This window comes from Fringilla coelebs, assembly GCF_963513975.1.
Source record: "Fringilla coelebs genome assembly, chromosome: 23".
NCBI classification, from domain to species: Eukaryota; Metazoa; Chordata; class Aves; order Passeriformes; family Fringillidae; genus Fringilla; species Fringilla coelebs.
The window spans coordinates 6,289,944-6,304,761 of NC_140049.1; the positions used below are offsets into that span (position 1 = coordinate 6,289,944).

A 14,818-nucleotide genomic window follows, 5' to 3' on the forward strand; every position below is an offset into this window, starting at 1 on the left:
AAAAGGTCAAAATGGCATTTTCCCAGCCATCAGCTATGAGTCCTTTTCTGTTTTTTTCTTCCATAAACCCTTTTGTTTGGCAGGAAAAGTCTCTGTCCTCCCTCTAGTTTCCAGAGAAGCAGAAGCACAGAGCAAGGTACATCAGCCCAGGAATGACACCCAGATCCAGCTCTGCCTTCCCATGTCAGAGCCCTCCCAGAGAACTGGGTGGTTCTGATTCCGCATCTGAGGACGCCATCAGTTCATTACCTGCCTGGATTTTTTTCCCTTGCAATTTGTTTGTTTCTAGAGCTGCAGACAGAGAAGTGAGGGCTCCGTATAAACACGTCAGGAGCAGGTTTCTCCCAGGCTGGAGGGCAAAGCACAGGAGATGCAACCTGAGCAGGTCCCACCCTGAGTGCTGGGTGGGGAGAGCTCCTCACGCTCCTTGCGAAACCCTCTGAGTGCTGCTCCCTCCATGGCAGGGAGAAAAATTGCAAAACCAGCAAATACATTGTTTATCTATTTCTGAAATGCTCCTTCCCACCTCTCCCAGGAGCTGCCTTTCCCTTTGATTTTTCATCTCTTTTTTTCATTCAGCTGAGCTTTAGGTCTTGCTGGTTCCATTTGCTCTGGCCAAAGAAGGCAGTGTCCAACTTGCTGTTGGACAAGCCTAAAACCTCATGCAAACCTCCCAGGGACACCAGGCAATGATGTGCAGTGACTCTAAATCTTTGTTTTCTCTGGCAAGACTATCAAACCACTGTCTTTTGGGGTTCTTTTAAGCTTGGATGCATTGTCACAATGAACAACAAATTTTGACCTGAAATCCTTATGGAACAAAGCTCCCACTGACAATGAGAGGTTTTGTCCAAAGAGGCAAAGGCAGGCAGGGACAACAGTGACCATCTCTTGTTCAGATAATGCTCTTCAGAGAGAAAGTTCTAACACTTCGCCCCACAGGGGAGTTTTGGTTAAAAATATTCCTACAGTCTCTGGTGCAGAGGGATCACCAGTGCATATTTCTCATTAGTGCCATAACAGGTGTAATTACTGCAGATAACTGCTTTAATCCAGCACCACCAGACCAGCCAAATATTCCTTGGTCTGGGAGCATGGCTGCTCCTAGAGCCATTGCTAAAGTAACACCTGGCTCCCCCCTGGAAGAGAGACACTGAGGGGCTGGAGCTTGACCAGGTAAGGGAACAGAGCTTTGGAAGAGACTGGAGCACCTGGAGTGGCTGAGGGAGCTGGGAAAGAGGCTCAGCCTGGAGAAAAGGAGGCTAGGGGGGACCTTGTGGCTCTGCACAACTCCTGACAGGAGGGGACAGCCTGGGGGGGTTGGGCTCTGCTCCCAGGGAACAGGGACCAGACAAGAGGAAATGGCATCAAGTTGTGCCAGGGGAGTTTCAGGTTGGACATCAGGAGGAATTTCTTCATGGAAATGGCTGTTAAACATTGGAATGGTCAGCTCAGGGCAGCGGTGTGGTCACTGCCCCTGGAGGTGCTCAAGAAATGACTGGACCCTGCACTCAGTGGTGATGGATCAAAGGTAGGACTCAATGATCTCAGAGGTCTTGTCCAACCTCAGTGATCCTGTGAGTCTGTGAAAACCCCAGCTCAGCTCTGTGGGGATAAGGATCTGCTGGAGACAGGACACATCTGAGATTCCCTCCCCAGCACATCCAGGGTCTGTTTGCCCTCGCTGGGGGCAGTGCTGGGGGGACACACTGGACACATCCACACTACATGGGGGATTTCCTTCTCGTGGAAGCAGCAGCATGGAGAGCCAGGTAGGCTCTGTACCTTGTCCTGGTCCTGCCTGATCTTGGTCATGCTGTGGGACCTGGGAATGCCCCAACTCCCTACCAGTGATGGACCTGCCAACCCAGCAGACTCAGGCAAGAGTTGGGTAAGAACTGAGCCTCAGAGGTCCTTGCTGGTAGAACCCCACATGCTGCCCTCTGTGTGTTTAGGATTTGTTGTGCCTCTCCACAGCTGTACCCTCAGTTGGGGCGAGCACCAAGGTCCCTGAAACCCATGGATCACCTGACTGTGGCTGTGGCTTTGCAACACTGCTGGAAAGACTCTATTTTTGGGGTGAACTGAGCTGTCAGAGACAAGAGCCTCATGCTGAGGCTTCTGGCATGACTGCACTGCTCTAGGTGCCCAGTCTAGCCTCCTTAACCCTCCCCCGGGTTTGTCTGTGTAAATCGTGGTCACCACTGACCCTCCTGTGGGACCTGAGGTGTTGCTCACACCAGGAGACAGTTCCTGAGGCTGGAGGGCTTTGGTAACTGCTGGCCACTCACAGCTCATAGTGACAGTAGGGTGACAAATATCTCTAAGGTTTCACAGCACCTGGGTTGAGGTATCACCCTGACACAGAGGGGTTTGCAGTCACGGATCCTCCTGTTACTGCCTCCCAGTGTGGTATCTGAGCAAAGAAATTCCTGAAGGCTGAACATCCTTGAGAGCTGTGCCAGCCCCTGACACATGAGGCAAGGAAATGCTGCAGCCAGGAGCAAACCCACTGCCCTCCAAGTGCCTCCTGGAGAGGCCTCACTGGCTCAGTGTTCCTTGCACTGGCAGTGAGAAGGTGTTTGCTGGGGACAGCAGTGCTGCAAAGGAGACAGCCTGCAAGGGGAATTAACAGAAAAAAATGTAATTTTTAATAATATGTGAATCAGAGTCTAATCCAAAGTGTTAGACACAAAGAATTATAGAATCATTAAATTAGAAAAGCCCTCTAAGATCAAAGAGTCCAATCATCAACCCAATACTGCCACATTCACCCTAGACCATGTCCTCAAGAGCCACATCCACAAGCTGTTGAACGCTACTAGGGCTGGGGACTCCACCACTGCCCTGGACAGCCTGTTCCAAACTGACTGATCCAGAAAGAGCTCTTCCTCCAGATCCATCACTTCTCTTACTCTAATATTTGAACATCAGTCTCACAAGATTGGGAAGAACACACAGAAGTGAAAAGTGAAATTTCCAAGAAGACACAAAACAAGACAAAAGGAGGAAGCCAGGGATAGCAGCTTCTAAGAGCTGTGGGTGGGACAGGACACCTTTAGTGTCACCATCTGAGGCAGTGCCTTAGATTAGGGCACTCCAACAGCAGTGTCTCAGGTGCGGGTGCTGTGGAGCAACACCCTGAAAATGGATTTCCTGCTGCACCTTTTTAACTCCGGGGGGACTGGGGGTCAGTCATTCCCCTCAGTATTACAGTGGGTCACTTCCCTGGAGTATCTGAGTTTGCCTGTGCACCTCAAAGGTCTTTGCCACTTTTCAAACACATTCACAGCACCAGCTCCAGCTGGAAATAAGTCCAGCAACTTTGCCTTCAAAAATAGATTTGCTTTATCTTTGGTGTCACATCTTACAACCCAGGAATTACAAACAGGAAACATTTTTTAGGAAGCCCAGAACCTGAACAGACTTCAAACAGGTCTGTAGACAACAGCTGAAGTTATCCCAAGCTGGAGGCTGGTGGCGGATGTGTGGAACCTTTAATACTGTCTGGAAAAGCAGAATGGAGGAGGCTGCTCAGTGTGGTTGGGGAGTCTGGTGTCTGTTGAGCTCCTTAAGCACATTTAGGCTTGAGGTTATGTGTCCCAAAGTGCCAGTGGCACCTGGGACTGCTTGCCTCTGAGTGCAGTCATCTCCTTGTGCACTCATCTCCCTGCTTCATCCAGCTCCAGTGGCAGGAGATAGGGATCCAGGGGGGCTGATTCATCCTGACCTGACAGATCACCCAGGTGGAGGAGATGAATCACTGCCCCTACCTCTGCCTTTGTTGGCCAGGGGAGGAGTCAGACAACTTGTCAGGACTAAATGGCTGATTCTCAGATAGACTCAGGTAAGACAAAGTTTACTGTGAATCCTTCACAGGTCCCAGTCCTTTTTGCTGAAGTAACCCAAATCCTGAAGACCTTGATCAAAAATATTTAGAATTAAAGACCTGCATGACACTTAAATTTGGAGAAAGACCTTCCCTCCTCAGTAAGTGCAGAGGAGTGTCTCAGAGAACAGACAAAGCTGCCTAAATCCCTGGTGAGCCTGAAGGGACTAAACTGTTGTGTCCACAGGACTCTGGCGTCTAATGGAGGTCCTGAACTTCATCACCTTCATCACCTTCATCACCACCTTCCAGCTGCTCCCCAGAACACAAACGCTGCTGACTGATACCCCCAGCAGCCAGTGGCATGCCCACCTACCCAGCATTTGTCCAGCTGCCATAATGACTAGGAACAAGATCAGGAACTAACAACAGGAAACAATAACCCTCACTCCAGCAGCAGGAGCTGAAGCACCACCTTACCAGCATGAGCAGAGCCTTGCCTTCCTCCCTCTTTAATAAAAAACCCATCTACAAACCCTTGGAACAGCTGAAACAGAGCAATTTTGCTTGGACAAAGCACAACAAACTCCATTCAGGAATCACAATAGGCAAACAGTAACATATCATCAAAACAAAACATCCCAATTGTTTGAGTCGTAAAGCTCACATGCTCCACCTCTGCCTCGGGAACTGCCTCAGTTGCACTTTTGTAGTGGCCACAAAAACCCTGCCTGGTTACCATGGCTGGACCCTCTGCAGGGCTCCACCACTGTCTTAGGGATAGAGACAGGACACCTGGATGGATGGACCTGTGCTCTGACCCATTACAGAATCCCAGAATGGTTTGGGTTGGAAGGGCACTCAAAGTCCATCTCATTCCACCCTGCCATGGGCAGGGACACCTTCCACTATCCCAGGTTGCTCCAAGCCCTGTCCAACCTGGCCTTGGGCACTTCCAGGCATGGGGCAGCCACAGCTGCTCTGGGCAACCTGGGCCAGGGCCTCAGCACCCTCACAGGGAAGAATTTCTTCCATCCCTCTCAGGGAAGAAAATCCCATCTAACTCTGCCCTCTGGCAGTTTGAAGCCATTCCCCGTGTCCTGTCCCTCCATCCCTTGAAATAATCTCTCTTCACCTTTCCTGTAGCTCCTTCAGGTACTGGAAGGCCACAGTACGGTCACCCCAAAGCTTCTCTTCTCCAAGATGAACAATCCCAACTCTCCCAGTGTTTCCTCACAGCAGAATTCTCCATCCCACTGATCAACTTGGTGCCTCCTCTGAATAAACTTTTCCCATCTGGGGACAGGAACCCCCCTGGCTGGGATTTAACCAGCATAAGAAAGGACACTGAAATGGGCCAACAGACAGGCTGGAAATAAACATTTCAAAGATACTCCAGGGCTCCCAGTTTTCCTACTGAACACCCAGTGATGCAAACTCAGCAAGTGACACCACTGCCTCGAAGCCATCATGCTACAACAAGGCCAATTAGGAAAGACCAAGGTAAATCCTTCTGAAGCTGAGGAATGCTGGTGCTCTGAACAAGCAGAGGATCTGGCAACCACCAGGAAAAGCTGCAGCCCTGTCTGTGTGCTTGGAGCCACCAAAACCTTTCCTGGTTCAAGCCTTTGATGGCTGACACGGAGCTGCTTTACAGTCCCAGGGTTGTTGAAAGGAGTCCTTTGCTTTTCTCATATTCAAATCCCAGATCTGTGAATTGCTCCTTTCTACTTTAGAGCTGATGAAAAGCAGGGAACAACAGAACACAGGCCTGAAATGGAGGGGCACAAGTTGTCTCAGCGGACTGTGGAGTGGTTTGGAGCGATTCCCTGTGTACCAGGGGTCTGTCCCCAAGGACCAGGAGCTCTGTGGAATGTCCAGACTCACACTGCACAAAGACAGGTACCATCTCACCTGTGCTTTTTCTGGAAATCTGCAATAATTTTTTTGGAAACCACTGTGGAAGAACTGGACCCACTTTTTTGCAGGCACAGAATATCTGGGAAGGGTCTGCAATAGCACTGAGTTTGGGAGCAGCAGCACAGCAGTTCTAATGCAAGTCCCCTGATCCACATTCCCCAGCCACATTCATGCATTCACATCCATGTTTTGGTGCACAGGAACAAAGATGGGAACCCCTGGATGTGCTCCAGACTTGAACTGAGCTGTGATAGTCTGAACCCAACCCTGATCCCTCAGGCAGCTTCCAAACTCTTGTGCCATTTGATACCAACCCACAGATGCAAACTAAATCTTGTTCACTCTAAAATCCCCACAGAAAGCAGCTGTGGGACCCTCAATTCTCCTCCTCCATTGCACTGAATCCCTTTCTAGGAGGGCTAGGATCCCTCTCAGGCAAGTTTCTGAAGCACTGTGACCTCCCCTCATGACTGTGAGATGTTCTTCCTGTCCAGGGGACCTCAGACCATGCCACAATCCCAGATCAAGGAGTGTCTTACCGGGTAGCCCCAGTTGCTGTTTCCTGTCTGGGTTTTGGTGTAGTAGCTGCCCCGGGATGTCCCGTAGCCATAGCCATCAGCTAAACCATCATACATGGAACCTGCAAATGGAAAAGGCATGGTCAGCATGAGAAAGCATTCCCAGGAGAAAGGATTCCCAGCAGGTGCCTTTCAGAGCACAAAGCTTTTTTTAACAGCAAGATTAGTTACGAAAAAGTGACATTTATAAATCTCAACAGGAACATAGGGAATACAGGCAGGAAGAGGAGCACTTGTCACTGCTGGGAACTCCAGCCCTCAAACCACAGACCCCCTAGGCCTCACCAAGGTTTGCAGCACAAAAGACCAAGTGCCATAAAAACCCAAAGCAAAGGAGCAGAAAGGCTCAGAGATGGGGACAGTATCGGACATCATGGAATCCCAGAATCCCAGAATGGTTTGGGTTGGACCTCAAAGTTCATCCAGTTCCACCCTTGCCATGGCAGGGACACCTTCTGATATCCCAGGTTGTTCCAAGCTCTGTCCAACCTGGCCTTGGGCACTCCCAGGGATGGAACACAGCTTCTCTGGGAAACCTGGGCCAGAGCCTCACCACCCTCACAGCGAGGAATTCTTTTCAAAATCCCATCTAACTCTGCCCTCTGACAGTGGGAAGCCATTACCCCTTGTCCCGTCCCTCCAGGTCCTTGTAAATAATCTCTCCATGTTTTCTGTCAGTTCCTTCAGGTACAGGGAGGCCACAATTAGGTCACCCCAAAGCTTCTCTTTTCTAGGGCTGAACAATCCCAGTTCTCTCAGCCTTTACTCACAGGCAAGGAGTTCCTCTGATCAACTTGGTGGCCTCCTAGTTGGAGTATGAGAGGAATCTGATGATATTTTGTGCTACATGTCCCAGAATATCTGGCCATAGAAGACTTGTAGTAAATACAATTTCTCTATCTGAAGGCAAAACCCACCCCTGACCCTTTCACCAGTCCAATCCATGTCTGAATCCTACCAATCCCATCAGCACGAGCAGCCTAAGCAAGACTTGCTAAAATCTATCAATGATCACTAACAAACACCATGGATAAAGGATGATCCAGTCTATTTAACACCTGGGGATCTAAAACAGTCAAAGACTACAAAACCTCATTGCACTCTTTGAATTCCAGTCTTGTTCTCTAAAAGATCACTTTGTGAGTCTATACTTTCTTTTCCTGAAAATGTATAGAGCTCCATCATTATTTTTGGGATGCTAGAGGAATAAATGAGACTGGATCTCAGACTGTTTTTTAAAGATGCAAATATCTTGGGTCAGGACCAGCCATTTTTCCTATTTCTCAGTGCTTTAACCAGAGTTTGGATTTACCTACCCCAGCCCTTCCAAGAGCTCTCCCAGCAGTCTCTGACACTGCAACCTTTAGATCCCTCCTAAAAGTATTTTATCAATGCTACATTCATCACTACAAGACAAATGAAGTGATTTAGGGTGATTTCAGTTTCATTTTCAGAAGTGCTCAATAATTGTGGCATCCCAGGTCCCGTTATGAGGAAGTGCAAACCCTACACTTCAATTAACTTCCAGGGGAAGCTCTGAATGTCTAACAAAGTACAAAATCAGGACTTACCTGTCCTAACTTATGCACCTAAACTGGTGGGTAATGTCAGAAATATCCTAATCTCTGTGATTGTTTGATAAGACTCATCTCTGAGATAAACTGGATAAGCTCGACCACAAAGGCCCTGGAGCCACTCAGGTCTACTCCAGCCACTGATCCTTGGAATAAACCTTATTTATTGCCCTGCCTGAGGCATTCAGAACCTGTTATGGTGATTTGGTTTGTGGCTAAAAATTCTTGCATTTTCTCAGGAAGATGATTCCTGTGGATGTGGTGTAATAATGAGATTTGCTTTCTATTGTCAGGAGGACTGCACCTGGAGAACATCCCTGGATGGAGAACAGGCAACAGCCAGGTTGGCTCCCAGCCCTTCCCCTGTGCAGGAAACCATAGGAGCTCCTTTTCCATAGTCTGGAGACTTGGTGGGCACTGCTGCTCACCCAGATCTCCCCAGCCCCAAGTGCCTCATGCACATAAAGCTCCACAGCACTTGCTGATAAGACAAAGAAGTGGCTATGGAAATGCAATGGGAGATTCAGTCATGTCCTTCACCTTGTGCTCACTTTCCACCCTGGGATTTCCTTTCAATTCCACATCAGGACATCAGTGTTGGGCCTCAGCAGCAGCAAGTCAGTGCTGGAAGTGGTGAGTTTGGGCCAGGTGATTCCCCAGGACACAGAGTTATCTGATAACCATAATTCTGAGCAGGAAGGTAAAGCCATTCCATGATAAATTCCTGGGAATGCCTTCTTCAAATCTGCCTCTTGTTCTCTGTAAACATTCTGTAACTGCAGGTTTGAGCACCTGGAGCACTTTCCTGAGTGAGCAGCTGTAAAAAGGGGTTCTGTGCCTGACTTACAGGTCCCTCTGACCAGTCCTGCCCGGGGGCCACACTTTTCCTTTCAGGATCTGTTCCTGCCATGCACTCCAGACTTTGGGGTTAGAGCAAGGAGATACCCAAAATAAGCCAGTTTAGGCACATCTGTAACTTTCTTCAATAAATTCACTGCTACATGGCCAAATTCAGGAGATCAGGCACTTGGTTCAAGGTTGTGTTCTCCAGCAGGGAAAGGTTGCCTTCACCTCCCAGAAGTTGTACCCAAGAGCTTATAAACACAGAATTATACAGAACCTCAAACATTCAAGGCATTTTGAAGTCACCCTGCTGGTTGGAGAAGATGTTTCTCCTGCCACCACTCAACTGGAATTTATTGCTTGGAGACCTCAGTATTGAGACCAGGAAGAACGTGGGGATTTTCTGGTGGAGGTAGCTGAAGAAAACCTGATCTTTGTGCAGGTTTGGGCATTTCTCTGCTTGGTTCATCGTGACAGACAGCTTGACAGCCAGCATCCCCAGCCCTCAGGAACAGGAAGGAGACCCCTCTTTTCAAACACCTCAAGAGTAAAGACCACACAACCTGGTCACAGGTCCTTGGAATTTGTGATAAACCCAGGCAATCACAAAAGACCATTTGGATCCAGGGTGAAATGCTCTTAGTAGGAGGTGCCCCCCTCGTGCTTTTTTCTGACTGTGTCCACAGGTCTGTGGCCCAAGTTTAGGTCCCTGAAAGGCCCATGTGCACTTGGGCAAACACACAGAGTCAGTAACACAGAACCACGGAATCATAGAACCACTGAGGTTGGAAAAGAGTCCAACCATTTCCCCAGCACTGCCACGTTCACCACTAACCCATGTCCAAAGTGCCACATCCACACATCTTTTGAACACTCCCAGGGTGACCCCACCAATGCCCTGGGCAGTTGTGCCAGGGCCTGACCACCCTTTCCTTGAAAAAATTCTCCCCCAAATACAACCTGAACCTCCCCTGGCCCAGCCTGAGGCAGGTCCTTCTTGTCCTGTCCCTGTTCCCTGGGAGCAGAGCCCAACTCCCCTGGCTGCCCCTCCTGTCAGAAGTTGTGCAGAGCCACAAGGGCCTCCCTGAGCCTCCTTTTCTCCAGGCTGAGCCCCCTTCCCAGCTCCCTCAGCTTTCCTCATGACAGAGGACCCTCAACAGCTGGGACAGAGTTGCAAAGACGTGGCAAAACAACACAGATGAGGTGCAACCTCTCAGTTACCATGTGGGCAGAAAACAAGGCTGAAGGCTGCTGAGATTTCCCCCTCCCCGAATTATCATTCCCCCATGACATCTCCTTTAAAACTTAGACACTTTAAAATCTCTTTTATCTTTAGTGGGACAATTCATGAGGGTAAAATTCAATTACAGTGGATAAGAAGTGCAAGACCTTGCAGTGTATCTCTGTGAACCCCCCTACGCTGCTCCCACTGCCATCATTCCCTTTTCCATCCCTGTTATCCATTATTGCAGAGCAAACTGAGGCTGCCATTGAATCCAGGGTAGCTATTCTTGATGAGTTATTTCCTTTCCTCAAAGACAACTCTCCTCTCTTGCAGCTGGCACTGCTGGCAGGAGGAGAGCTGTGCTACAAGTGTCATTTTCCCAAAGCCAGCTGGACACACAGAGCCAACGTGGAGATTGTGGAAAAGGATTCTGTTAATAAATATTAATCTGTGGCAGGGAAAGGCAAGACAAGAACCCGTCACTGGCAGTGCAGGCTAGGCAAGTTAAATCATAAACTATGCACGGCTTTAAACAATAAGGATGATTAAACATAGGAAAAACACATGGAGAGCAGAGGCCTGTGGGAGGCACAAAGCAAAGCCTAGGTGCCTTCTAGGAGAGAAGTGTCAGTGAAATCCAGACATGGAGATTCCTGCAGCAATGACAAAACTCCAGTTCTGCCTTCTGGCCTATGAGCTAATGGGGTTTTTTGTATCACAAAAATCTAAGATTTGTGGAAGAGCGGAACCTTTCACTGAATCATCTCACGCTGTGGGAAGTTATGGAAGTCTTCAAAAGACTTTTTATCCCCCAAATCTCATCTTCCCTTCACACCAGAGTCCTGATCCCCACCAAAGCTAGATGGGGTCCCATCAGACCTTGGTGGAATTACACTCCTCTTAGCCCCAGCCAACGCAGAAACTTCTCAATCCCAGATCAGCCATAGGACAGTTGGATCTGACACCCCTTGGATGTGCCTCCTCAGTGACAAATCACTGGCAGAACTTTCCTTTAGCCAGAGGACTTTGTAGAGCAGAGCTAATGGCTACAAGGAGCTGGTTCAGCTTGGCCTGGCGTTTTCCTCTGCCACGCTACTGAAATTATTTTTCTCTGGAAATGTGCATTACTCACAAATTCAAGGGGAGACATTTAGTTTGGTATTGCCATGGGCAGAAGGACAGATAAGCCCTAGAGCAGAGCCCACAGACCCCACCCCAAGGAGGGCAGAGCCCACAGACCCAAGAAATCCCAGACTTCAATGCCACCCTTGGGAACAGCTGTAGCTGCTGTGCTGAGCCAACCCCCACTGGGTTCAGAAGTATTCTGCTGGCAGCAGTTTTCTGCCCACTGTCCCACCCCAGTGCACACCAGTTTGGGCCCACAATGGCCACCTTGCCCTGGGAGACACCAGATCTCCTAAGTGGCCACAAGACCTTGACCTGCTGGACTGCAAATCACCAGCTCATTTATAGTTCCATCAATCACTGGGATAATGAGGGAGTGTGTGCTCCCCCCTCAAGGAACTCCAGTGGTGGGACACAAAACCCCCACCCTGCTGTGTATGTGAGGATTCCATGTCCATGTTCCCCATCCTACACACACCAGGACACGGTTCCTGTAGGTGGGGAAAGCTCTGGGCCTCGCTCCAGCTCCCGCTCAAACCACAGCTCCAAACACAGCAACAAACCTGGACCTGGCCCAACAGCTGCCCAGCCCCACTCTGGGACTGTCTGGGAGCAGAGGGAACAAAGCACTTGGGCACTTGTCAGGGTGCTTTGGGACTTCCCCAGCTTGTGCTGCCTCTGAGGACCATCTCTGAGAAACCCTAGGGGATGCAGGGAGCTGAGGTTGGATGAGGGTTTGAACAGGCAGAATCCATGCTTAACAGACCCACATAGGTCTGTCTCTTTGTAGGAAAAAGTAATTTTTCTCATCAGGGCTGCCCACCTGATCTTTGGACAAGAGCAGTTAAACCCAACACCTGAAAGCTGAGTCTGACCCACCAACCAGGAGACAGCCCTGGGAACAAACAGCAACTTCTCACCCTTCTGGGAATCCATCCAGGAATGCACTGGGATGAATCAGCCCCCAGCACCTTTGCTGGCCAACCACCCCTGGTGGGAATGAGGGGAGGGGGGGCCTGGGCCCTGTACTTGGAGGCAACTCCTGGGAGTGGGATGTGACTCAGCTTCCCTGGGACACAGAAACCAAAGCTGCACATATCCACGCAATTCCCATTCCCAGACATTCCCCAAAGTGTCTGGAGGAGGGGTTTAGCTCGTTGAGCAGAAACTGGCAATTTGGGAATGTGCTTATGTTTTTTTTTTTCCCAGAGGTTTCACCTGGGCTCCTCTCCAAGCTGGATAATCCCCCTCTGCCTCCCTTCCTTCCTGCCTATGGATCCCTCTGCCTGCTACCCTCTCCATCCAGAGCCCCTCAGCCAGCCTGCTGTGTATTTTATTTTGTCAGGTCTGTCACTGTAACACCTTAAGCAATAAAACCTCTGGAGGTGGGAGGAGATTCCCATCTTCCACTTTGGTGGCAGAGGAAAGCTCTCCTTGCCCCAGCCCCCCTCACCTGTTGGAGACTGTGTCGACAAAAACAGAGGAAGCAGGGATTTGTTCCTGGCACAGCCCACCTGCCCTCGCTCTGGAGATGCTCCATTCCCTCTGTTCCAGCAACTGCAATTCCTAGAGCTGGGATGGCTCCCGAGGAAGCACCACCTCCACACTTCCCCCAGCAGCCTACATCCACCCAGCTTCTCTTGCTAATCCAGCCCCAAATATGTCTCTGGACCACGGCAGCTCACCAGCAGAGGATTCAGCCTCACAATGCAGCTTGGAAGAGCTGCTGGACAAGGCACAGCTCCCGAAGGAGGTATTGGAGGCTGGCCCAGCTCACCCAGGACCCCCCTCCATGCTGCTCACTCCAGACTCAGCTGAATGCTCAGTCCCAGCTCCAGCACCCCAATGGCCCCCAAAGCCTCGGGATTTCCTCTCCCTGGTGGACTCAGCCAGGCCAGAGCTCTGTGGCTGCTGGAAAAAGCACCTCCAAGAGCCAGGAAGTTTTGCACAGAGGTTGTCACAACCCTCTGAGTTTGCAGCTTCCAGCTGGGGAATGCTGGGCTTTACCTCCAGATCAGCTTTCTCCAGATACAAGGATGGCAGAGAAAACCATTTGCCAAGCCTTGATCCAAAGAGGAGGGGGTTCCAGGGGGACACTTGGCTGCAGGACTCAGCTGATTGTTTCTGTGGCACATAGTGCACAGAGGTGGAGCGGCCGCCTGGACCCCAACATAGGCAAAGTGGAGGGGGCTGTGAAACACCCCCCCCACCCAACACCAGGGACACTTCTCCCAACTCATCTCCTTCCTACCACTCCCACCGGGGTGCCAGAGACTCCACACTTCTCAGCCTGCCAATGGGAGATGTGTTGGGAGTTCTGGAGGTTCATCTCGAGCTGAGGTTCCTGTCCCGTGTGTGGGCACAGCCTCCTGCTCTGCACCTGCCCAGCGCTCAGGAGCAGCAGAACTCCAGCCCCAGCCCACGGCAGGGTGGAGGAGGAGCACTGTCAGCTTTGCCATCCACAGGAGGGGGTGGAGGGGAATTCCAGCCATGGGGGCACTTGCAGAGGAAGGATTTGCAAAACCAGACAGCTACTCCAGCTTGAGAGCCAGGGAAAAATTAGTTATAGCACACCCTGAAATGTCCAAGTGCCTCAGGGATGTGGAGCAGAGCAGCACTCCCAGGGATCAGCTCCACCCAGGAAGGAGTTGATGCTTCCAGCTCTGTGTCTTGTCCTAAACCCTTCCATCCAGTGCAGCACCACCTGCCTGAGGTGAGCCAGGAGAGAAGCAAAGCAATCTGTCCCCCCTCCACAAACCCCAGCAAGGCACCCCAAGCACCAGCCCTGCCCCGAAGGCTCCCTGGCTGCGGGACTTTACCTCGGTTTGAGTGGCCCAAGCTTGACGACACTGACGACTTTTGCTTCTGCCTCTTGACCGTCATCATCACCTGCTCCTGGACGCGCTGCTTGCCCGTGCCCTTGGTTTTCAGCTTGTGGTCCGAGGGCAGGGCCAGCGTGGAGCTGGCCTGGTCCTGGAAGCACTCGTAGGCCAGCGCCGTTTTCAGCGGGGAGTGGAGCATGGCTGGAGGCCGCGGGCGCGGGGCTGCACTCGGCTCGCACGGACAACACGGGGCCACCGAACACCGTCTGTGCTGGGCTTAGTCCCCCGAAGCCCTCCTTGCCATACGTCCCCTGGCCCAGGGTGTCTCAGGGCTGCTGCTCGCAGCTCGGCTCCCCGGCGTGTGAGCAGTCACACCCTCTGCCAGACTGGATATACAGCCCTGCCCGCACACACCCACGCCTCCCGCCAGCCCCGGCACCCCGAGCCGCTACGGGGCCTGCCCGGCCCCGGGCCTGCCCGGCCCCTGCCCAGCCCCGCGGGCCGCGGCCGTGCCGGTGGGCAGGGTGGGGGGCTCCAGGGCTGGGCATGGCCACTGAGAGGGGTCGGGGTGAGGCTCTGTGGGTCTGGGTAGGAAACGGTGCTCCCCGGGGGCTGGAGCATCTCCCACACGGCTCCTCTTGGGTTCCAGTGTTTCCCTCAGTCCCAACTGCACGAGCCCAGGTCTCAGTGCCAAGAGAGGGCCCTGCCTGCAGGAGCGATGCTGCCCACAGCGCCTGTTCAGAGCCCAGCTCTGCAAGCACAGGCTGCAAATTCACCCTTCCAAACCCGGGAATGCAGGATTCCTGCAGAACACCGGCTCCAGGGGTCAGGGAGGCTCCTGACAGGTCCCCTGGAGAGTCAGGGCCATCCCCCCGAGGGTGTCCCACTTGTCTGAGAGACAG

The 14,818-nt window shown here is 51.5% G+C and overlaps 1 protein-coding gene across 1 annotated transcript in view; it reads right to left on the reverse strand.

Annotated features, from left to right (window-relative positions):
* PKP1 (plakophilin 1) overlaps window positions 1–14,115 on the reverse strand; it is a gene marked incomplete at both ends in the record, with an annotated part of 44,423 nt that extends 30,308 nt beyond the window's left edge. The window contains 2 exons of the mRNA XM_084220750.1: window positions 6,289–6,389; window positions 13,914–14,115. Coding sequence (XP_084076876.1) covers window positions 6,289–6,389; window positions 13,914–14,115 — 303 coding nt within the window. The remainder of the gene's footprint in view (window positions 1–6,288; window positions 6,390–13,913) is intronic.
* Between the last annotated feature and the right edge of the window lie 703 nt (window positions 14,116–14,818).